Source organism: Malus sylvestris, chromosome 3 (assembly GCF_916048215.2).
Source record: "Malus sylvestris chromosome 3, drMalSylv7.2, whole genome shotgun sequence".
In the NCBI taxonomy this organism is placed as follows: domain Eukaryota; kingdom Viridiplantae; phylum Streptophyta; class Magnoliopsida; order Rosales; family Rosaceae; genus Malus; species Malus sylvestris.
In genome coordinates, this window is record NC_062262.1 from 15,514,278 (window position 1) to 15,539,817 (window position 25,540).

At 37.7% G+C, this 25,540-nt stretch overlaps 2 protein-coding genes and 1 long non-coding RNA gene across 3 annotated transcripts; 2 read left to right on the forward strand and 1 right to left on the reverse strand.

Annotated features, from left to right (window-relative positions):
- The first annotated feature begins 8,875 nt into the window (after positions 1-8,875).
- Positions 8,876-11,377, forward strand: LOC126615153 (60S ribosomal protein L10a). Its single transcript, XM_050282910.1, has 6 exons — positions 8,876-9,026; positions 9,291-9,336; positions 9,773-9,992; positions 10,345-10,510; positions 10,712-10,917; positions 11,052-11,377. Exons 2-6 carry the CDS (start codon positions 9,332-9,334, stop codon positions 11,103-11,105), a joined length of 651 nt encoding a protein of 216 aa, XP_050138867.1. The 5' UTR covers positions 8,876-9,026; positions 9,291-9,331; the 3' UTR covers positions 11,106-11,377.
- A 3,494-nt stretch (positions 11,378-14,871) lies between these two features.
- LOC126615157 (uncharacterized) lies at positions 14,872-16,112 on the reverse strand. The gene is made up of 2 exons (XR_007620659.1): positions 15,969-16,112; positions 14,872-15,261 (listed from the first exon to the last, which is right to left on the reverse strand). It is a non-coding gene; the product is annotated as an uncharacterized LOC126615157 (long non-coding RNA).
- A 3,460-nt stretch (positions 16,113-19,572) lies between these two features.
- LOC126615156 (uncharacterized) lies at positions 19,573-19,969 on the forward strand. Its single transcript, XM_050282915.1, has 2 exons — positions 19,573-19,752; positions 19,844-19,969. The coding sequence occupies exons 1-2, from the start codon at positions 19,573-19,575 to the stop codon at positions 19,967-19,969; spliced, it is 306 nt and encodes a 101-aa protein (XP_050138872.1).
- The last annotated feature ends 5,571 nt before the right edge of the window (positions 19,970-25,540 follow it).

Consider the following 25,540-nt stretch of genomic DNA (forward strand, 5'->3'; position numbering starts at 1 on the left):
TCTAGGTTGAGAGAAGTTTCATGTTGATCAATGTTTTGATGATTAACTCGCTCCTCATCAGGGATACCCATGTCGAATGGAGGTGACCCTCCGTGCTGGGGGGCACCCAGATGATGGTTGATGTCCACAGGGGCAACGAGCTCACGTGTTTGAGTACGCCTAGTTTTGTGGAGCATTTCAAATAGCTTCTCATATTGCTCTTGGAGGACCTCATTCTTCATTGCTATATTGTTGTTCTGAGCTTCTAACTCATCGACTTTAGCTTGAAGAGCAACATTCTTTCCTTCATTCTTTCGTTGCTTCGCACTAGGTGCAAGAGGGGTGTCATTCTATGTGTTGTGGCTTCCTTCGCTCCCCATGTTGGAGAGGGATACCTGGTCAAAAGAGAGTGTACGAATGGTGGAAACCAGCTTGACAAAGCTGAAGAAAGTGGGAATAAGTGTCGTTCCCATAGACGGCGCCAAATGTTGATGCACAAAATCAGTGGGGACTTTGGTACAACAGAAAGTGTCAAGTTTGTGACCTTCGCTAGATTGCTTCAGTCACTAGTGTGGATAAGTATATAAATGGATAGAGACAGGGAAGCAAACACAAGATGTACGTGGGTCACCCAGATTGGCTACGTCCACGAAGTAGAGGAGTTCTCATTAATTGTGAAAGGTTTATACAAGTACATAGGTTCAAGCTCTCCTTTAGTGAGTACAAGTGAATGATTTAGTACAAATGACATTAGGACATATTGTGAGAGAATGATCTCTATTTATAGAAGAGAGTTTCTAGTTTCATTTTGACATTAACATGTGTCATGTTGTGATTGGCTTATGATGTTGACACGTGTCGCGCTATGATTGGCTTCTGATGTCGACATGTGTCGCGCTGTGATTGGCCTCCTGGTTGTAGGAAAACTCTTTTGGGTCCTTGACGGTATAATGTTGACCGGTGCTCAATAGTTTCGGGATTGGTCAAGTATGGCGACCAACAAGATACTTCTCTTAACCCAGATGCTTCGACCCGAAGCAGGAGGAGTGGAGGAAGACACATCCTTACCAAAGGAATGGAAGGATCGAAAGCCATCTTTCGCGACTGTCGAGACTTCCTAAAGTGACGTCGAGACAATCTAATCCATGTAAGCTGGAAAATCAATGACCCAAGGGTTTCTGAAAGACTCGGTCCCCTCCCATGTCCAGACCAGCTACCAATTTGGGGAAGGGGCAACAAGTCTTAAAGAAACACGAAGGTATAAGGGACTCAGAGATGTTCCGACAAACATCCCTTGGAAGTCAGTACGGCGAGTCCAGGGAAAAATCACATGCTCTTGATCAAACCTTCCTACTTCTAAGAAGAGATGGAGATTTACGAAAGAAAGCTCCAATGGTACATGACTCCACTCAGGACCTTCTTGTCTTACAACTTCTTAAGGAAATAAACAAGTTGAAGGCCGAACGACAAGCTGAGATACCTGATTGGAACCAACCTAGGCCTGGCCCTCTTACAAGGAGGATCCTCGACACCCCCTCTAAGCAAAGACAAAGTAGAAGCTTGGCTTGCAATTGTATATTGGAAAGGAGGACCCGATTGAACACCTTAACCTTTTTGAGTCCACCATGGCATACCGGATGCACACCGATGAAGAGCGATTTCTTCTCTTCCCCTCCACCCTCTCTGACGGAGCTCTAAACTGGTATTGTCGTCTTCCACCTGAGACAGTAGACTCATTTGAGGAATTGAGGAAACTATTTGTTTCTCAACACATTTTCCAGACCAATTGCTTGCACTTTGCGGATGACTTTACATTATTTACCAGAAGCCAGACGAGTCATTACGTTTGTATGTTGGCCACTTCAGCCATGAGTATTCCCGTTGTGCTGAGGCAGACGACAAGACTATCCTCAAAGCCTTCACGGCAGGCCTACGTGACTGTTTCTTCAAGTACATGATCAATGCCAACACTTGGAAGGCTTACTTTGAGGTGATGGCACATGCTTACAACCATGCCTCCGCTGAGGCAATGACATATCAAGGGAAACCCCCCCACAGCCACCCCTTATCAACAAGTAGGGAGTGGAAGCCAAATCCAACCAAATAAGAAGACCTCGACCTTCCAAACGACAGCGATGCCTCCTCCTACCTTACTTAATACTTCGTCAAGTCAACAAACATATCAATCTCAGGGTAAAAGGAAAGATTTTCATCCTTAGCAGTCCCATTTTAGTAAAATGAGTAAGGGACACTATCGTGATAACCAAGGGTATCGCCACAATAATGCCCAACCCTGAGGTATGAGACATACAAGCCTTTGAACGCCACATGTGTGGCCATTTACCCCAGCATAGCACACATGATACCGAAGCCAATGCTGAGGCAGTCGGGTTACAAGCCCATGAAGAACACTGGCACGTTTTGCTGCTACCACGAACATAACGACCATGACAGCAAGAAATGTATCACCCTTCGTGATCATATTGAAGCTTTGGCGTGTGAAGGAAAAATTGATTGATTCCTCATTCACCCTTCAAAGGATAACCGTAACCAACGCCAAGTGAATATGATATATTCCATAAGCGGTGGCACACCCATATCTGAATCTTCCAATAGGGCCATGAAAAACAATGAACGAGCTTTAAGGCCTGGCCACCAAGTGTTTCACGTGGAAGCTCACATAGCCAACTTTGAAGTAAGACGAATCTTGGTAGACACGAGGGCTTCGGTCAATACATGTTTGCTGAAGCTTTCAGGGCACTTAATGTAGCTGAACAATTGCTCGATCGCTCGATTTCTCCTCTGATAAGCCTCTCCGGTGATATCGTGCAACCTATAGGGAGCATACACTTACCTTTCACCATTGGTACAGACCCTTACACAGCTACCATTACCATTAACGTCCTAATAGTTGATTGCCTAACAGTATACAATGTCATCTTTGGGCGCACAGGCATCAATGATCTCAAAGACATGGTATCCACACATATGTTGTTGATGAAATCTCCAACCCCCTATAGCAATGGTTACATCAGAGGAGATCAACTTAGTGCACGATCATGTTACAACAGTTCGGTCAAGCAACAACACCTGCCTGTGCCCAAGGAAACCTTTTCTATACTTGACCAAGTCATAAAGACTAGCCCGGACGAAGCCAACTTGGATCTTCACGGTGGCAATAGTCAACCCGACGATCCTCGAAATGACTCTTTCATCGAGCAAGCACAACCTACTGAAGAGCTGGAGAAGGTTTCTATATCAAAAGATTATCCAGATCGCATGGTGAAGATTGGCACTACCTTGTCACCACCCATTCGGTTGGCATTGATCTATTTTTTGCAAGAGAACACTGAGTCGGCCGTGTGAAGCAAAACCAATTTATGGTGCCAATAAGAGCTTCATTAATGGAGGGCAACCATAATTCTCAAAAGCTTCACACACTCTTGATCAAGACAGTGTGAAGCAAAACCAATTTATGGTGCTAACAAGAGCTTCATCAAAGGAGTTCAACCACAATTCTCAAAAGTTTCACATACTCTTGATCAAGACAGTGTGAAGCAAAACCAAATTATGGTGCCAACAAAAGCTTCATCAATGAAGCGCAACTACAACTTGTAAAAAGCTTCACACACTCTTGATTAAGACTGTTCGAAGTAAATTCAATTTATATGGTTCATCCAAACCTTCGACTACTACAAGGTGTGGCTTGCAACACAATCTCTTGCTCAACAATGTGGAAGCAAAATTTGTATATGTTGTGTCTCCCACATTCTCAAATTTCTGGTTTCCCAAAAAAAAATAAAAAAAGGAAATTGGGAAATTTAACAAATTTCTAGTTTTCGAAAACCAAAAAAAGAAAAAAATGGGAAATTCAACAAAGCTTCATCAATGGAGGACAACTACAAATTCTCAAAAGCATCACACTATCTTCATCAAGATAGTGTAAAGCCAAATCAATTCATGGTACCTAACAAAGCTTCACCACAAAAGCTTCACCAACAAAAGCTTCATCAATGGAGGACAACTACAAATTCTCAAAAGCTTCACACTATCTTGATCAAGATAGTGTGAAGCAAAATCAATTCATGGTACCCAATAAAAGCTTCAACTCCAAAGCTTCACTTACAAAGCTTCAACTCATAAGCTTCACCTACAAAAGCTTCAACACAAAAGCTTCAGCTACAAAGCTTCACCTACAAAGCTTCAACACAAAAGCTTCATCCATAAAAGCTTCACCTACAAAAGCTTCTCCTACAAAAGCTTCACCCACAAAAGTTTCACCCAAAAGCTTCACCCACAAAAGTTTCACCCATAAAAGCCTCACCTACAAAAGCTTCACCCATAAAAGTTTTACCCATAAAAGCTTCACCTACAAAAGCTTCACCCACAAAAGCTTCACCTACAAAAGCTTCACCCACAAAAGCTTCACCTACAAAAGCTTCACACACTTTTGATCAAGATAGTGTCAAGCAAAATCAATTCATGGTACCTAACAAAGCTTCAACCTCAAAGCTTCACCCACAAAGCTTCAACACCAAAACTTAAAATATATATATATATATATATATATATATATATATTTTGGAAATTCGAAAATTCGAAAAAAAAATTGAAAAATAAATAAAAAAATTGCCTAGGCATCCTCTTCTTTGGGCCTAACAAATTTCATAACAAATATATATGAAGGAGGAGTTTTGGGCTACCACTTAGAAAGGAAATGCCTCATTCGTCAACTCCCTCGACCGTAGACTTGGGGGATTCCTACCATATGCTACTGCACCTTGATATTCGAAAGTCTCACGACCACTCAGTGACTTGGATTCTTTAAGCCTCCAACCGAGAAGTTTTCCTCACTCAGGTAATTAAGGGAGCACTACCTCAACATACATGCTTCACTCACAAAGCTTCAACATACAAGCTTCAACAAAAGAAAAATTTAAAGAACTTAGTGAAGAAGGCTTTGGTGTATTTAACACAATACGTTGAAATGAAGCAAAGCTTATTTATTGATATCTCCAATAAGTTACAAATATGTACATATACATGAATCAAAATAAACAAACAAGATTGAGCCTTCACAAAGGTTGCTCAGGAGAAGTCTCAACAGTCGGCAGAGCCCCAGAAAGAGTAGGCACCGGAGGGTGATCATTCGGAGCCTTAGTACTGGGCAGAACCCGAGAAAAAGGAGGCACCGAAGAATGATCATTTGGAGCTTCATTAAGCGGTACAACCCCAGAAGATGAAGGCAATAAATGCCTTTGGAACAAACCCACAAACCTCTGATGATCAAGTAAAATCTGACCATCAAATTCCTGCAGCTGGTCAAGCTTCCTCTTCATGTTTGTAGCATAGTCATGTGCGAGCCTGTGCAACTGTTTATTCTCATGTTTGAGCCCTCTAATCTCATGTTTGAGACTTATCACTTCAGCCGCCAATGATTCAACTTGGCGGGTTCGAGCAAATAGGTGTTGGGCCATATTAGACACAGAACCTGCACACTGAACACTGAAAGCTAAAGAATCCTTAACAGCCAACTCATCAGACCGTTTGGAAATTAGTCTGTTATCTTTGGGAGTGAGAAGGTTCCTGGCCACCACCGCAGCGATTATATCATTCTTCATCATAGAGTCCCCAACGGTAAGATAACCAGTAGGGGATAAGAGGGATGGACGCCATATGTTTTCTTAAGGAGACATAGCTGCCTCTTCACCAAAGTTCAAGTCAAAACGACGGTCAGATGGGCCAGACATTTTCAAAAATGATGAAGGAGAAATGAAGTCCAATAAATCTCTGAAGTACAAAAATAAAGGGAAAATTCCTACAAGCAATAACTATTTGAATGTACTTCTTGCACACAATTGGTGCCCTTATAAAAGAAAGGGAAACATGGCCATTGGTTTAAAAATGGAAGAGGCACCACTCTTCGGATTTCGAAGAGGCACCATTCTCCACACGCAACATCAGCTCTTCGAGTACCACATATAATTTTGCCAAAGATCTCTGGCAAAGTTTAGACACATAAATTTTGAAGGTCCAACTACCCTACTATTACCCACAAGGGTAAAGGAACAACACCATTGCTTGATAATTGAAAAGTCCCTAAGTGTGTCAACCTCTGTGCTCCGTGGCAAGGCAGACTGGCAAAAATGCCCAACCTTTACTCACATTTGAGAAAACACTCCCAACAAGATTTCTTGCTAAAAAATCGAAGAGGCACCGCTCTCTGAATCTCGAGAGCCAGACTCCCAACGGGATTACTTGCTAAAAAATTGAAGAGGCATTGCCCTCCGAATCTCAAGAGCCAGACTCCCAACAGGATTACTTTCTCAAAAATCGAAGAGGCACCGCTCTCTGAATCTCAAGAGCCAGACTCCCAACAGGATTGTTTTCTAAAAAATCGAAGAAGCACCGTTATCCGAATCTCGAGAGCCAGATCCCCGGCAGGATTGCTTGCTCGAAAACCGAAGGGGCACCGCTCTCTAAACTTCAAGAGCCAGATTTCCTTAGATAAAGCTTGTTTGCAATCTTCACATGCAACATCAGCTTTCCAGATACCACATACCATTTTTTCAAAGTGCTCTGACAAAGTTAAAACACGTGAAGCTTGCAGCTCCCATTACATTGCTATAACCGAGAATGGTAAAGGAACAGCGTTACCACTCGCTGTTGGGACAATTCCTATATATGTCAACCTTCATCCTCTACAGCCAGGCAGACCTGCAAATAAAAAAAAATGTTCAACTTTTCTTCACATCCGAGAGGGCGCTCTCAGCAGAGTCTTTCGAAATACTCAGCTTTTTTTCCCCCGATAATACCTCTGCAAACAAGCCATACTAGAGCAAAAGTATCTCATATCATCAGGGTTAAAAGCAAGAGTATCCCATATCATGCTTTTTCCCTATATTTTCCTTTGCTCTTATTCTTACCTACAAGACAATGAGAAAGAGAGCAATCAATCAGCACTTGGAATCAAGTTTCCAATCAGGAACTAACTGCCTAGAACCCTTTGCCTGATTACTTACTTGGCATTGCTCTCCAGTACTCATCTTCAACATCTTATGCTTCCAGAGAAGATACCACATCTGTCTGAGGAACAGATAGGGCAAGTGAGAAGAATATAAGGAAGCATGTGGAGACAAGCGTAACAGAACACGTGCCGATACATCTACTACTTTGTCAACAATAAAAGTATCCCATATCATCAGGGTCGAACGTAATCTAGATTTGATGGACTTGTTTTGACCCTCAAATTCTTGAGTCGGCCTTATACTCTGGAGGAAACCAGAAAACCCTTCAGCCTAGTTCAAGAATAAGCCTGTGGAAAGTTACTTCTTCAAAAGCAAAAGTATCTTATATCATCTCTTCTCATTTTTCTTCTCTTTATCCTTCTTGCTGCCTGTAAAATAGGGAGAATGAGAACAATCAGCCGGAACTCGAAATCAAACTTCTGATCTGGGACTGATTGCTTACTTTGTATGTCACATCTTTCGACAAATCTTCTAGCTCGGCGACTTGGGGGACTCTTACTACATGGTTTGTATCGCGCTTGACCAAGCCTGAAACTACAAGTAAGCTTCAAGTGAAATTGATACATTACCTTGTGCATCTCCACCGATTAAGGATACCACCCCTGGATGGAGGAAAAGTACTTTCAGAAAAGATACCACATCTACCTATGAGACAGATAAGGCAAGTGAAAACGATACCACACTTCGGTACTTAAGAGTTTCGTGATTACTCAGCGGCTTGGATCTTGCAAGTCCCCAACCTAGGAGCTTCCTTCACTCGAGAACTTAGGGGATCACTGTTTGTACCATACTTGACCAATCCCGAAACTACTGAGCACCGGTCAACGTTATACCGTCAAGGACCTAGAAGAGTTTCCCTCCAACTAGGAGGTTAATCACAGTGCAACACGTGTTGGCATCAGAAGCCATTCATAGTGCGACACGTGTCAATATCAGAAGTTAATCACAACATGACACGTGTCAATGTAAAAATAAAGCTAGAAACTCTCTTCTATAAAAGGAGATCATTCTCCCACAATATTGCCTAATGTCATTTGTACTAAATCATTCATTTGTACTAACTAAAAGTGAGCTTGAACCTATGTTCTTGTGTAAACCCTTCACAATTAATGAGAACTCATTTACTCCGTAGACGTAGCCAATCTAGGTGAACCATGTACATCTTGTGTTTGCTTCCCTGTCTCTATCCATTTACATACTTATCCATACTAATGACCGGAGCAATCTAGCGAAGGTCACAAACTTAACATTTTCTGTTGTACCAAAATCCTCATTGATTTTGTGCATCTACAAGTTGAGCTTTCGAAAAGTTGCATTAACTCTAGCTTAAGAGAATTGAATGAATGACTAGGCCTCAAAAAGTTGTGTTGGCTCGAATAATGATTGATCGAGATTTGGAAAAATTGTGTTAACTCTGATATAATGAATCGACCAATTTCCTTCACTCATGAGGAGGCATGTAGGAGTAATATAGTCCTATATCAGAGATATTGCAAAATAATATACATCCTATATATGAGAGGGTCATTTAGATGAGCCTATACTATAAAACGCATGGTAGATGGGTTGATTAAAAGATACAAGGAAAGATTGGTGGCGAAAAGCTCTCAGGCATATGGTAACAAGAGATCTTTACTTGAATTGGCCATTGTAACAGTTTGATGTAAAGAATGTTTTCCTATGTGGTTATCTCAAGGAAAACATCATTCGCGTCGTTCGCATCACTCCGCTCGTACCGTACCTTAATTTAATGTTTTGGCAGTGAGAATAATTACGGCACCAAGAACCTTCATTGTAGAACCTCCTAATTTTCTAACTCATACACAGTCTTACGGGGACAACCAAATCCAATCCAAGCCTAAAAAAGAAGAAGAACAAAAAAAAGCCCCCTCACAAATAACATATGCGCACATGTCGAGGGTTTATCTGTCGATATATCTCACCACCTCCCATTATCTTAAAGCTCCTCTGCCGCCAGAAACCCTAACGAGCCCTTCTCTTACCTTCTCTTACATTCAGGTATTTCATCTCTCTCTGTTTCTCCGACATATATCGTCCCTTAATTCTCCATCAATTAGTTTCTAGTTTGAATATTGTCCTTGACCCAGTAAATTCTTTTACTGAGCTTTTTCCAGTAATTACTCCTTTTTTTTCCTCGGCCCTCAATTGGGTTTTTAATTTTATTTAGATCAAAATAGTTTTGTTTCTGTTTCTTTATCATTTCTGTCATTTTTTTTTTATTTTTTATTTTCCAATAAAGCATTAAGCTTTTATATTTTTCAGGTCAGAATTCTTCGTTTGGTCCGGCAGCTTAAGCTTCGGCCATGAGGTATGTTTAATTACGATTATGCATCGGAATTGGCTTTTGTTTGCGGCAATTCAATAGTTGGTGTAATCCGGTTCCGAAAGATTGTGCTTTTAATTTAGCTTCTCTATTGTTAACGCATATTATTGGTTTCTTGTTTACCATTTGCTACAATCTGAGTAGTTTAAGGTGTATGATTCAAGATTTTGGCCTGGAATGATGAAATGTTAATCTGAGGCTGAATTCGACAGGGATTTCTTGTATGAATTGACGTTGAATTTGACAGCAGATAGTGTTTTAGATCGTTAATTGAATTCACCTGTTCTTAGTGATTATCCAGTGAATTTTTATTATACAATTGGCGTGTATTCCCGTCGTTTGGTGGAATTCTTTGGCCTTGATTGAGTGTAGTATTGACAGAAACCACGATCAATTTATGACTTTTTCCGTTTCACTACAGTAAACTTCAGAGTGATACCCTCCGAGAGGGTATTTCCATCATCATGACGGCGTCCAAGGAAAAAAAACGTAACTTCACTGAGACTATTGAACTTCAGATTGGGCTGAAAAATTATGATCCTCAGAAGGACAAACGTTTCAGTGGTTCTGTTAGGTTGCCACACATCCCTCGTCCAAAGATGAAGGTCTGCATGCTTGGAGATGCTCAGCATGTTGAGGAGGTAATGTTTGGTTTACGAGGCTAAAACATTGGCATAATATTGAACTTTATGAGAAGTCTTATGAGAAGTCTTTATAGAAGGGTTCCAAACTTCCATGTGTGTTTTTATTGGAATTTCTTTCACAATTCCCAAAGTTCAATACTTATTTTTGGTAAACACCAAACAGTTCCATTCTTCTTTTCCGCCATTCCAGTTCTCTGCAAAATTTCTTATGTTTCTTAAAAGGTCAAGATTTTCACTTTCGTTACATGTCAATTGTACCGATCGAGATAGGATGATGAATTTCTGCAATTTTTCTTTGGTTGAATACTTATCTCAAGTTGGTGGGTTGTTTTTATATATTTAATTACAGGCTGAAAAGATTGGGTTGGACTATATGGATGTTGAAGGGCTGAAGAAGCTCAACAAGAACAAAAAGTTGGTTAAGAAGTTGGCAAAGAAATACCATGCCTTTTTGGCTTCAGAAGCTGTTATTAAGCAGATTCCCCGTCTTTTGGGTCCTGGTCTCAACAAGGCAGGTGGGTATGCAATCGAATTGTTGGTGCTTGATTAGTGACTTTTAATTTATGATTCGTATGCATTCTTTTATTATAGGTCCTCTGCCTCCCTTGTTGTGTTGGCTTGTTAGAATCGTTGTTTGTAATGATTCTTGTATGGGGTTATGAACTGTGGCGCCGTGTGCTTTTTCAGTTTTTACTGATGTTCGTATCACGGTGCAGGAAAATTTCCAACCCTTGTTAGTCACCAAGAATCCCTCGAGTCTAAGGTTTCCGAGACAAAAGCAATGATCAAGTTCCAACTGAAGAAGGTTCTTTGTATGGGAGTTGCTGTAGGGAATGTATCCATGGAAGAGAAGCAGGTCTTTCAAAACGTCCAATTGAGCGTTAACTTTCTTGTTTCGCTGTTGAAGAAAAATTGGCAAAATGTAAGTAGTATCTGTTCTGGTTCTTTTTGAACTAACTCCTTTCGTGTTATCTCGCTGACCTTCCGAACTATTCGTTTTATTATTTTGTTGTCAGTAACATGTTCTAAGATAAATATTCATTTTATTTTTATCAGGTAAGGTGCTTGCATTTGAAGACTACTATGGGTAAGCCATATCGCATCTATTAAGTACTTTAGCTTATTTCGGGAGTTCTGTAGGGAGATGAGAGGTTATTGGAGCCTGATACATAATAGGAAGTGTGTTTATCTGAATGGTCAAGTTTTGGTATTGGTTGGCTGTTTTACGTTGTTTAATGGTAATCGTCACGGTAATGTTCTACTAAATATATATATATTGTCGGAGTGGAAGCCTGGTTTTGATATTTTGGCCTGAGCATATATATATGAAGAACATTTTCTATGTAAGGAATGCAATTTTTCCCAATTCCATTGATTTTGAAGTGCGTGTTTCTGGGTGTGACATTGGTTGATCGATATCTACGTGTTATCAAATGGAAACGTGGGTTTTGTGTTGAGAACATTTTGTATGAAACCAAATCCTAGAAATTAAGACATTGTGATTATCAGTTGATGTACGATTGGAGCCATTTAACTCGCAACAAGTACATTGCCATAACGATATGGGAAAGCGTAGTGTATGCATTTGGGCTTACTTGTTACGTAGGAAGCACTTATGCTCGTATATCCTTTTTATCAGTGTATTCGGAGAATTTAACTGCTTAAAATTGACTTGGGGCTAACTTGGTATTGTTGTGATTTATAAAAAGTTGCTTTTGCCGTACTTAAGAATGATAAAATAAAGTTGAGTGTTTGATAAATTATATTTTTAAAAGTGTTGTATGAAAAAGAGTGTAAAAGTGTTTGGTAAATTTAAATGTAAAGCGATGATAATTTTATGATAAAAATGGACATGGTAGTGGAGGTGGTGGCAGGGTAGTAGTGGTAATAGCAGTGGTTGTAAGGTTACTGTTTGTAATGGTAAGCAATGATGGTTACTTTGTTCTCCAAAGGATAAAATGTGGGTATAATGATAAATAACATCTTTTAAAAAAATTAATGAGGGAATTGCAAGAATTGAAATATTCATAAAAGACTCGACTCTTCTTTTAGTAAAAGCAGCTTTTAGACCAACGCTTTGCTTTTAATGGCTGCTCTTTAAAGGTCATAGCTTTAAATGATATTTTACTTTTATCAAATACTCTTTTAGTGCTTAAAAGTAGTTTTTGGTGAAAAAACAGCAATATCAAACGAGGTCGTTGTGTCAACTTTTTAAACTAAAAACAAAAAACGCAATGGTAATCAAATGTATTGCAGAGTCACAAGCTTTATGATGGTACATGTGAAAGAGCAGGTTGAGAGGGAGTATAATTCCATATCACGAAATGCTCCAATTCTAACAAATAGAAAGCCAATAGCAGTAGTCGAGAGGAAACTAGGCATCTTGTAATCAGTTCAACATATTACATATTATGTTCGCAAAAACTATTTCGGAACAAAAGCAAAAGGACTGTAGAAAAGAGAATACAGCTGCAATTTAAACGGATGAGTATGAGTGTTACCCGCGGGGGAAAATGGGTACTGATTTAACCGTCAGGAGTGACTGACGACATGGAGGAGGTGGAGTGCGACACAGTTACTGGTGTCATCGCTAAGCAACATGGCGATTTTAAGTTCTGTAGTTTGTACTTGTTCTTGACGTCCCATTGATAGCCCCTCGAGTTGTTCTTGACATCTGCTCGAGAGTCCCTCGAGCGGGAAGGAGGGCAATGCTTTCTCTTTGAGTTTCAGGGCTGCTCTCTGAATGCTGTCTCTTTGAGTTTCAGGGCAATGCTTTTCTCTGCCATTGCTGCCGAGGAAGTAGGAAACTAGTTGGGGGTTTAGGAGATGGAGGACTTTAGGGGTTATATTAGAACGAAGGAACCAGAAAAGTGAAGTTAATGGGATTATTAGGGTTAATTAAAATATTATCGAATTTGAACAAAATTATAAAAAATTCTATTTGAATTTTTAACTTGTTAAAAAAAAAGGTAAACAAGTTCACGGGTAGAGTACCGTTATCTGTTTATAAACGATTATAATTATGAGTATATCCGTTTATGAAATTACTTAACTAATAAACAGTTTTACTAGTAATCATTTAAACTGTTATGGATAAATCTCCGCACTTACCTCATAACCATTGCCTATCCCTTTTTTGCGACTATTCAAATTGAAACTATGAATTACTTAAATCAAGCGATCATTGTTGCCCTTTTTCAGCAGCCTCACACCCTTTTCGATGAGGGTCCTCAACACCATATACACTGTTCTAAAAATCCCCGCCTAACGCCGCCTAGGCCTCGCCTAGCCACTAAGCGGCTGGTCATCGTCCCGATTAATGCCTAGGCGTTAGAAAATTAAGAAAGGGTGCCTAGACTTGATAAGGCACTCACCTAGACCGCCTAGGCACCCGCCTCGCCCTCCCAAACCCACCTAGGCACCCGCCTAGGTTGCGACTCACTTAGACAAAAAATAGATAACTTTCATCTTGCATTTTATTTTACTCAATAAATTGTAAGAGACTTGTTGAATACTTAAATGAACACACATTATATGTGTGTTCCTCATGTTTTCATTATGTTCCAAAACTTCATAATATATGTCATTCTATTTTGTAGTTTATGATGAAATTATATATATTTTAAGTATAAACAGACACTTATTTACACAAAATATGTTCCCTCTAGGTGCCCGTCTAAGCCCCGCCTAGCCGCCTAGGCGCTAGGCCACAGCCCGCTGCTTGACTTGGGCCTACATCTTTTAGAACCTTGACTGTAGTATATAGGCAAGTTCTATGAAAGTCATGAAATTACTTTTCCACTAAGAGTCTAAAATAATGCACTATTGTTAGAGTGTTTTGCAATGCATCGGTCGAAGTTCATATGAGAGAGTATACAACACAATCGTGATTTGTTAAAGTTTTGTCGTTTGGAAGTGCTACTATTGCAAGGACGTGATTGTTGTAACTTGACAGACAAGTGCTCATCAATCATAAACGTACAATGATTAAATAAATAATATTTATTATATTTTAATTGTCATGTCCTAATCGTGTCCGTGTCCTTATTTTTTGACATTTGCCAGGTGACCATATCTGCCTGTCGCGTGTCACCGTATTCGCGTCCATGTATGTGCGACAAAGATTTCTGGTGCTTCTAACCCAGTTCTCATGTGCAATAGCATTGCATTTTGTTATGCCTATGCAACTATTTGGTACTTAATTGCATAATTTAATTATTGATTCTTTTTAAACCAAATATAGCAATTAAACCTATTTATTTCGACCATAAGCACTTTCAAATCATTATTGAGATTGAACATGTACCCGAGAGAGATTAGAAAAATACCAATACATGAACTGGAACTCATGAAGATGTCGCACACCGTACCGACTACTCAGGCTCCTTGTTCGGTAGCCCCCATTGCCGAAAGAGTGCATCTCTTCTGGCAGTGATCTCAAATTCGGCCACTCAGATTGTTATCTCCGTTAAGCTGAGTGCATGCAGTCCTCCATTGGGAAAGCACTCAAAATTTAGCCACCATGAGGTGGGCTAGTTGTTGATGCAAATTTTAGTACATGGTTAATTCTAAGTTTGATTTCTGGGCTAATGAATCACATGATGGTAACCAGAGGAAGGTTGAAATGTCTCAGTGAGTTTTCCGGCTCCTCAAAAAATGAACTACTATAGGGGTGGGCACGGTTTGGTTTGGTGCGGTTTTGAGTGAAACCAAAACCAAAACCGCAAGTTTTTGCGGTTTGGTTTGGTGCGGTTTTGAAGCTAAAACCGAAATGAAACCAAACCATTTGGTGCGGTTTGGTTTGGTTTCAAACGGTTTTGGTTTGGTTTCGTTGTATGAAAAAACTATTATAGTTACCTAATTGATGACAACAAAATTCACATCCACAAGAACCACAACAAAATAATTCAACTTGAAGCAACTAAGAGCACATCAAATCCGATGCCAGTACCGCAAACCCAAACATAAAAAAATTCTAATAACTTTGGTTTTGGTAGAACCTACAAATCAAACTATGTGAAAATTTTTTAATAACAAAAGGTGGTAGATGTGTTTTAGTAAAGTGGCAAACACACAGAAAGTGTAACATAAAGAAAGTCCCAGTAACTACAATTCTGGGTGATCACAACCAATACAAGTGCAGTTTGAAGAGCACTTTTTGGCTTACTAAGCCAAAGCCTTCCCACAAAAAGTCAAACTGTAATTGTAGATGAGATTATCAAGGACTTGCCCAACATGCGGTCTGTTTAATGACTTCCTTGCCTCACTGCATCAGAAATTCACGATTGGCATTAAGTTTAGGGTCTGATAAATAACCAATAATTTCAATGCTATCATAACATTGCTTATATCCAATACATAATCCAAGTGTTTCACCAATAAATAGTAAAAACAGAGCAGAGCAGAAACTGGGAACACACCATATTGTTTGATAACTTTTTAATTTTTTTTTTATCGTATGGGTAGATGTATCCACAAGGAAGGATGTCTCACCACTTCTAGTGATGCGCAAAGGTGATTATCTAGCTGTGAAAGGACCTAAGGTAATCTTTTCCTATCAATTAAGAGTCCATATCAACCAAAAAGGAACAAGGAAGACAAAGCTACAGAACAAAAAAAAAAAAAAAAAGCATTAAAACCCATTCGTTCAACAACATTTTCAATCTTCCATGTCACCCCGGGATAATCAGGATGCAGTTTGAGCCTTTTAGGACCAAGGTTAAAGACTCTAGGTAAAAATACAGAATTTTCTACGAAATTTTGAATCATTGACGTACCTCCCTACAATATGCAAATATCATATATGCTTTCAATTGACATTCTAATGTTCTTGAACGAAGAAAAATCAAAGACTAACCAACGAAAAACCAAATCCCCTTTTGATTCAAAACCCAACCCTAAACCTAACCCTAAAATTAATCTCAAATCTATAAGTAAATTTAACTAAAACAAGTTATAAATCATAGTTCTTACCATATTAGAACTCTGAAATTTAGAAGCTAGAAGCTGGAGAGCCTGGAATGAAGAGGGAATGAGGCTGAAGGGGAGAGAGAGACAGCGCCTGGAGACTAGAACTGGAAGAGTGCACGGATGAATAAAAACTTGAGAAAGAGAAATCTTTACTCTTTAGTCTTGGTTAGTCCACGGGACTAGAAGAAAGAAAATAAAAGGTTAAGTTATGTGGCCATGTTATGATGTGGTTGAGTCCATACTAAATATATGGACTCAATGAAAATAACCAATTAAAATTTAACATTTAATAAAGGTATGCGGTTTCGGTTTCGGTTCGGTTTCGGAGGGCCGAAACCGAAACCAAACCGTTTTCCCCCTATTCGGTTCGGTTTCAAACCGAAACCGTTTTGAAACCGCAAAACCAAACCGTTCGGTTTGGTTTGGTTCGGTTCGGGTTTCGGTTGCGGTTTTCGGTTTCAAGTGCCCACCCCTAAACTACTATGACTTCGCCACTAGTTAGTCCCCATTTTAATAAAAAAAAAAGAAGAAAAAAAAATCAAAACTTGGGCAAAATTTTATTCACAGGTGACACATTATTATTTAATGGTCAAATTAACATATTGACTGATGGAGGTCTGACATTGCACAAAATTCGTAAGTTGATGTATGACATTGCAATATTCAAAAGATAAGGTATGAGTTTGTTATGTGATCAAAACTAAAGTGGTAGAATGTAATTTATCCTATTTTTTTATTGACACTTACAAAGTTCACATATTTTTAACATAGGCCTATTTGTCAAAATTCCCCCTTAACTTGTAATCTATTGCCAATTTACCACTTGAACTTTAATTTCAGCCAATTACTCGCTAAACTTTTATTTATGCTCAAGTTCTTGTCTTCCGTTAAATCTCATACATTTCATCCATGATTCCGTTAGTTAGAGGGCAAAATTGTCATTTCAAACCAAGTAGTTTTTTTACTATGAATTTGACCTGGGATTGAGGGTGACTGGTGGTTTGAGGTTTGTAGTGGGTGGGAATGGTTTCTTTATTTTATTTTTTAAATTAATTTAATTATATTTTATTGAGAATCATGAGATTTGGCAATAAATAAAAGTTAAAAGGGATGGCTGAAATTAAAGTTGAAGGAGTAGATTGGCAGTGGATTACAAGTTTAAGGGCGATTTCAATAAATACTTTTTTAATATATTATTGCTAGAACAATAATAATATTATATTTAAATACATTAATATTACAATAAAAAAAAGGTCAAAATTTCCAAAATATTTTAATAAATTACCGAATTATACACATATAGAGATATACTAGCAACGGTACATGTGCGTTGCTACGGGATTGGAAATTTATTTAATCTTATGCAAATTTATTCACTTCAGAAGCAATCTTTGAGTGAAGAACTGAGCATTACAAATAAAAAGTAGAATGAAATTTTAACTTGACAAAGAGGCCTCAATGATTTGGTTCAATTCATCATTCAAGACTTGGTAGAACTGTGATTCGCTCATTCTATTCCTAAACAAAAGAAAATCAAACCAAGTTGAGCAAGAATTATGCACGATTTTTGTGAAACTATATAATGAATGATACAACATTATTGAACAAACATGGATTGGAGCTGATCTTAAAATTCATTTAAAAGGGAAGTGGCAAATATCGCTTGAGATACTAACTTAATGTTTCATCATTCAAATGATATTGCTTTTGAACCAAAGTATTTGTAAAAAAAAGTGGAAACCTGATTAGCAATTACCACCTTCAGCAGTATTGCGCTACTAAGTTTTACTCTTCAAATCTCCAACAAATAAGACCCTCTGTAATTTCTGCCTGAGCACTAAAATAAAAAAATTGGTACACAGACGAAGAGTTACGACTATCTACCATAAATCAATTGAGAACCACAATAATGTGGCAATCCACATGTATAACGTATGCGTCCATTGTTGTAGGTTTAATACAAAATATTTTTAAAATCATAGATGATTCAAATTAACCTTAAAACTGAGACCATCTCCAGTTCTTAGCAGATCAAATGTTAATAAATAGCCACACTTGTGAAATAAACAAAAAGAAACATATCTCAGAGATTAATAGTTTACCATTAACGAAGATCTCCGTGAGCAAGGCCAACCTAGACGCAATATATCATGTAATGCCTCCAAAATATCCATGGAGAGTACAACACCAACAACAGCACCCAATGCAATTCAAATCCACAGTGCTATGGTAGAGAATGAAGAAAAAGTTACTTATTACAACAACAGATTTTATAGGTTATTGTAATCCAGCTACCGCCTAACTAACAAACTGCAAAACCACACTTTAAATTTTGAAGAACTTTTCAAAATGAGGTTATTGTAATCCACTCCACTGCATATAAACAGTGCATATGTCGATAAAATGAAACAGGAAATATGCAGCACAACATATTTTGAGTGCAGATAACATGATGCTAACTGGCGAGATATGCATCAATTTTTATCAAACATATAGAACCAAAGACCAATTGTTAAAACGTGTATAATAAGGGATTTATTTTAAAAAATTATTTCAAATACATAATGTTAACTGGCGAGATATGTATCAATTTACTTAAGCAACACAGACAGGTATGTGCACATTTTGGTGAGATAAAAACTAATACAAAATACTGAGACTCATTTTGTTTAAAAACCGAATAAATGATTATTCAAATTCATATTCATACAATTTCTAATACTGAAACAAAATTTATAACTTAATTAAAAAAAAAAAATTTCAAGCCCTTGTAAAGTGCAGTCTCCACTTTCTTGCAGATTCATCCCTTTTTTTTCGCTTTTTTCTGGAAACAACTTTTGACAATAATTTTTCACTCTTCTTTTGTCTCTCTATTATTTAATGAATCAAAATATCATATCATATTTTTAGAAACACTAAAACAAACCTAAACAACCCAAACTCATAAAAACGTCCAAACTAAAACTTGGGTTCACATATTGTCAAGCACGAAACAACAAATCACAAAAAAAAAAAAAAAAAAAAGTAAACATAGGATCAGCAGACCCCATACCTTAAAAAAAACCTCTTCGAGACTGATCTCAATTTGATGATCAAAGATAAAATCAAAGCTGAATAATGTTAAGTTTTTGCATGAACAATCGTCACTAGTAGAAAAAACAGCTTGCGCGACGAACAATATTTCATCGCACAAGACGTACTTGTGCGACGAAAAATACATTTCGTCGCGCAAAATAGAAAAGATAGGAGAAAAAAAAATAATTTGCGACAAAGAGTTTCGTCACGCAAGAACACTTAGCGTGACGAATCATTGTTGGCGTCGCGTAAAGTCAGCAAGAAAACGTGGGGTAATTTTGTTTGGCGCGAAAAACTTGTGCGACGAAAAGGGGCGTTTTCGCGACCAATAATTCATCGCGCAAGTTCCTGTCAGTTTTGACAATTTACTGTAGGTGAATCCGAGGAATTAATGCCGCATTTAATACAGGTGTTTGCGCAACAAAGGCTTCGTCGCGCAAAGGTCCTAACCTACCTATAAATATGCGTTTCTACTGTCTTGATTCTTCACAATTCTATTATCCTTATTCTTGAAAATTCTGTTCGTGCTAGGATGGCGGATAAGAACAAGGATGAGAGTGTACGCGACGCCAACTTGCATGATTTAAGGGACCATTTTGAGTTTGTGCATGCGATTGTTGTAGCAATGGGGAATAATTGTCCTACTGCTGAGTGGCGTTCTTGGGAAGATGTGCCCGAGAATGTGAAGAAGGCTGTGATGGATGAAGTATTAGTAAGTATATTATTGTTGATGGATTAATAATTAAGTTTGTGAAATTTTTAGTTATATGTTGGAATTAATTATTTGCATATACATTTAACAGTGTAAGTATACTCTTGATGATGATATGAACGAACAGTTGATGAAGTTAATGGATAATGCGTTGGAGGGAGGTTACAATCGATGGCGTTATAAAGTATTGCGGAATGGACTAGGATCATCCAAATAATAGTTTTAAATTTATGTTTTGTATGACAATATTTAAATTTAAGGTGTTTTTTTATAAGTTAATGTATTCGGACTTAATTATGTTTCAATTATGTACTTGGACTTAATTAGGTTTCAATTCCTGTTGGTTTTTTTTTATTGAAACCTAATGTAAGCACCATATCCTTGGTTTATATGTGTTTACAATCTTCAATAAATATCGTACTTATGCTGAAAATAATTGTATGGATTAAGTCATTAATTATATATAGAATAAATATTTAATGCATTAATTATTTATAGAATAATATTTTAGGTATTAATTATTTATAGAATAAATATTTAAAGTATTAATTATTTTTAGAATAAATATTTAAGGTATTAAATATAATACCTTAAATATTTATTCTAAAAATAATTAATATTTTATTCGTCGCGCAATATATTGAGCGACTTTAACTTCGTCGTGTAAGACATCTTTGCACGACGAATCCATGTGATTGTCACGCAAAGCACCGTCAGTCTACATTCAAACCTTCCAATTAATTGCGCATTGATGATGCATTTTGTGCGACAAACTTGAAATTTGCGTGACGAATAAGTTCGTCGCGCAAAGGTGTTCTAGTGTTATATAAACACAGTTTCAGAGCCCTAGTTTTCAAAAACTTTTTGTTTAAAAAAGAATGGCCGATTCTAGAGAAGGTTCTGGCAAAAAAAAACTTGTAGTGCGATTAGTGAGGTATCGATGGAAGCAAGTGCCGTACTTTGAAGGCAAAAATTTGGCTGAGGCGTACGCTGAATTTAAGTATGACATTGGGAATTTGGTGCGGAGAGATTGTTCTGCCGAGTTTGAGTCTTGGAAAAACGTCCCTGAGGAGTTGAAGAAGTCCACGTTGGGAGAGTTATCGGTAAGTTTGTGGTAAATAATGAACAATTATTTTTGTTAAAATGTAATATTTTTTAAATTACTAATTTATTGTTACTGGCATTAATGTAGGTTCATTGGGATGTTGATGAAATCGATGAGAAGCAACGAATTTATGTGGATGGGCTTTTCAAGCAGAGTTTTCAGCAGTGGAAGTTTGATGTGTTGCGGGCAAAGGATTGAAGTTGATGAGGGTTTTTCTTTTTCATTTTTATTTTTTATTTTTATTTTTTTAATAAGATTTTTTGGACTTTATATTTAATTTAATGAATAAATATATTTTATGTGGATGAATATTAATATTTGCATTAATTATAATTTCTATTTGGGATAGTAAATTAGTTTTGTTAATTAATTTAATGTTTAATTAGGTTTGGGTTTTTTATTTATAATAAAATAAAAATTTACAATACATACAAATAAAAAACCAAAATAGAAAAAATTCAAAAAATATGCATTGCGCGACAATACATTCCTTTGTCGCGCAATGTGTTGAAAAGAATAAATTGTAAAGTAAAGGACAAAAAATAAAAGATGGTAAACTTGCGCGACAAATGCTTCTTTTTTCGTCTCACAATGGGTGTTTGCGCGATGAAGACCTTTTTCGTTGTGCAAAATCATTCGTCCAAAAGTGAGCTTTTTAATATGGATTCAGCCATGTGCTGAGGCAAACTGCAAAAAAATTGCAGATTGGGCCTCTGCACTCATCCCTTCGATTTTGCTCAATCCAGCATCCGTCATTTCCATTTTCTCTCAATTTCATCATCTAATACTCCCTCCATCTTCTTCTCTAGGTTGATCGAGCTATCTCGGTGTGTTTGGTAAGCGTTTTTTGTCGTTAGGGTAAAAGTATTAATGTAAATTCATACTAACGCCATTAATTTCGTTGTCTATAGGGATATTGTGTGTGATTAGCGATTGGTGGAGAACGATTGAGAAGGTATTTTCTTCATTTTATTTTTTAAACATATAAAATTAATTAAATTATGTTGAACTTGGTTTGTTATGTTTATATTGTGTTGTGAAATTATATTGATATTATGTTGTTAAATTTGTACGTGATGTACAAATATGTGTTATGATGTACAGAGTTAATTGAAATTAACTTCGTACCTGTTTTTTATTTTTAGTAAAACTTAGTTTCTCATTCAAGGATTAGTTGGATTTCGCATGGATGCGAAAGCATGACTGCGGTCCAATTAATTCTTGAATTGTCCCATTATTTGGACAGTTTGGGAATGCACAATTATGACGCATAGTTTATGGTTAAATGATTAGGTTTCGGTTGTAGAGATTTCGGTGTCATCTCTGTACGTTCTTCGGGTCGTACACCTGAAGAACTGTATCGAGATGTTGCCGAAATTCATCCACGTCGAAATCTAATCTGATGTAGCCATAAATTACGTGACATGACTATGCATTCCCGAATGTGATAGGGCCCTTACCGAAGGCATAAGGTGACATTATCATTTTGTATGAAGTTGTTGTGATTGTGGTATTGTTATTGTGGTGTTCCAGGAATTATGGATAGGACGTGGATATAGAACCCGAATAGATGTGCGGACGAATACTTGGATGGAATCGAGGATTTTATTGACTTTGCACATACACACAACCCGGGTGCAACTAGAATCTGGTGTCCTTGTAGGAGGTGTAACAACACGTTAAGGGAGACAATTGAAAATGTTCGATTTCATTTAGTAAGGAATGGAATGATTGAGACATATAATACTTGGAACCATCATGGGGAACAATTAGACAATACTTTGCCTTCAAACGCCACAAGAGTGGACAATGTTGAACCTATTGCGGATCCTAATGAACAAGTCATGGATATTATAAATGATTTTTTTCCATTTGCATTGACAAACACCTATCAGGAAGGGGAAGATGACGTGCCTACACCAATTGACAATGTAGAGTTCAAACAATATGAAAAACTATTAAAAAATGCCAACCAAGAGTTATACCCGAGGTGCGAGAGCTTTTCCGTTCTCACAGCCATTGTGGAACTAATGCACAGAAAAATAAAGTATCGTATGTCGAACTAGTGTTTCGATTACTTTTTGGGGGTTTTCAAGAGAATGCTTTTGAAGGACAATTGTTTGTCGAAAGATCATAGACATGCGCAAAAGGTGTTGAATGGTCTTGGATTGGATTATGAAAAAATTCATGCTTGCAAAAACAATTGTATATTATTCTACAAAGAGAATAAAGCATTGGATAAATGTCTTGTATGCAATGAGTCGAGGTTCAAAATGACATCTTAGAATAGAACGACTAAGATCCCACAAAAAGTCATGCGTTATCTACCCCTAAAACCTAGGTTGCAGCGATTGTATAGGTCAACGTATACTACCACGGACATGAAATGGTATATGGAAAGTGGGTTGATGATGATGTCCTGAGGCATCCTGCAGATTGAGAGGCATGGAAAGAGTTCAATTGAACGTTCCCTGATTTTATTGCTGATTCTCATAACATTAGATTGGGACTTGCCATTGACGGATTTAATCTGTTTGGGGTTTTAAACCAACACCACAATACATGGCCGATTTTCGTATTTTCGTATAATTTGTTGCCATGGAAATGTATGAAAAAAGAATACATGATGATGACTTTATTGATAACTGAAGATCTTGGTAGGTCAATTGATGTATACTTACGGCTGTTGATGGATGAGCTAAAAGATTTATGGACACACGGTGTGCGCACATACAATAAATGTACTGGCAATATGTTCACTTTGCGGGCTGCAGTGATGTGGATTGTGAATGATTTTCTCGCATATGCAATGGTTTCAGGGTGGAGCACTAGGGGTTATATGGCATGCCCTGTATGCAAGGAAGACGTAACACCTAGTTGGCATGCCGGAAAAGCTTGTTAACTTGGTCATCGGAGATGGTTTCCTTGGGACCACAAGTGGCGAGACAAGGATAAAGAGTTTGACATGGAGAAAGAGCATTGCCTCAGAACTAGAGAATGGTCCGGTGATCATATTTTGGAACAGCTTAACCACTTGGATTTTGCTCCTTTCAGGACCAATGTTAGTAGGACGAGACTTTCTACACATATAAACTGGACGTTAATCAGTTGCACCATGACATTGTGCAAGTTCTATGCAAGTTTGAGATGATATTTCCTCCAGCTTTCTTCACAAGTATGATACATGTGATGGTTCACTTACCAGACCAGTTAACTTTTGATGGATGTATCCAATAGAAATGTATATATTCCTCATTTTTTTAATAATCAATATTAAATATATTACGTTTAGTAAAATGTGTATCGTATCATTTTCTTTTGGCAGGCTTCTTGGAGACTTGAAGACAGAAGACAAGTGTATGAAACAAAGCGAAGCCCGAAGGGTCCATTATACAAGCTTGGGTGGCATATGAGGTGCTTACATTTTGTGGAATGTATTTAAAGGATGTTGAGACAACTTTTAATCGTCCTCCTCACAATAATGATGGGGGTGTGAGAAATGAGAAACTTTCAATTTTTGCCTAAATCGCTCGACCATTCGGAGATCCGATCTGTGGCGAGTCGTTTTCCAAGAAGGACATGGAGGTAGCACATTGGTTCATACTCAACAATTGTGATAAGACACTGTCATACCTAGACGAGCATGAAAATATGATGAAGCAAGCACATTCTTCACATTTTTATGCCAAGAAACACCGTGAATTGTTTCCGTAGTGGTTTCTCGAATATGTAAGTTTGAAGTGTTTTGTATTGGACATATATATTGTACCAATTAATTTGCTTGAACTAAAAAATTTAAATGTTTGTCTAATATTAGGTGAATAAACTGAAAGCATCGAATTCTCCCACGTACAGTGAAGAGTTATATAACTTGGCATTCAGACCGATTCGCGTTGAATTGTACTCAAGTTGCCATGTCAAATTCTTAGTGGCTGCACGAGATGACAAGTTGTGTACCCAAAACAGCGGTGTTCATGTCCCCGAGGGAGTTGAAAATACAAACATTGAATTATATGGCAAACTAACAGGTGTCGTGCAATTGCTTTACAAAGACCGGTGCCAAGTGATCCTATTTAAGTGTCAATAGTTTAATACAAACCCATATAGGCATGGAAGTGTGAAAAGAGATCATGGATTGCTATCAGTGAACACTACCAAAACTTGGTACGATGACAACCCTTACATCTTAGCAACCATGGCAAAACAAATTGTGTATCTAGATGACCCTAAAGCCGAGAGGGGTTGGAAAGTTGCTTAAAAGATGGATCATAGGAACGTGTATGCTATACCAGATTAATACCGTACTGACAATGACATTGACAATGTTGTTGACCAACGTCTTGAATCTTCGATGGAAAGTAGTGCGGAAACATTCCGAGATACAAGTTTTATCCAAGAACCATTTCAGATAGAAGGAGTATCTTCAATCGAAATACCGATTCAGTCGATCACAATTAATCTCGGTAATATTCCACGATACGATGGTCCAGTGCACACAAACGACGATTGTGTCGTACCTATCGATGATGAGGAATGGGACACTGAAAATGATGATATCGACGAAAGTGAAAGTTATTATAGTTCGGATGAAAATTAAGGCAATTTATTTGTAAAACACATGACATGGTTAATGCATTATATAGAGTGATGAAAAAAAATGGTATGAATGATTCCCATTTTATA

Excerpts from the sequence above, each read along its gene's own strand:
- LOC126615153 (XM_050282910.1), top strand. Across the intron at positions 9,993-10,344 it reads ATGCTCAGCATGTTGAGGAG|GCTGAAAAGATTGGGTTGGA; the intron begins GTAATGTTTGGT and ends ATTTAATTACAG. Across the intron at positions 10,511-10,711 it reads TCCTGGTCTCAACAAGGCAG|GAAAATTTCCAACCCTTGTT; the intron begins GTGGGTATGCAA and ends ATCACGGTGCAG.
- LOC126615156 (XM_050282915.1), top strand. The coding sequence starts at position 19,573 with ATGGCGGATAAGAACAAGGATGAGAGTGTACGCGACGCCAACTTGCAT. Across the intron at positions 19,753-19,843 it reads CTGTGATGGATGAAGTATTA|TGTAAGTATACTCTTGATGA; the intron begins GTAAGTATATTA and ends TACATTTAACAG.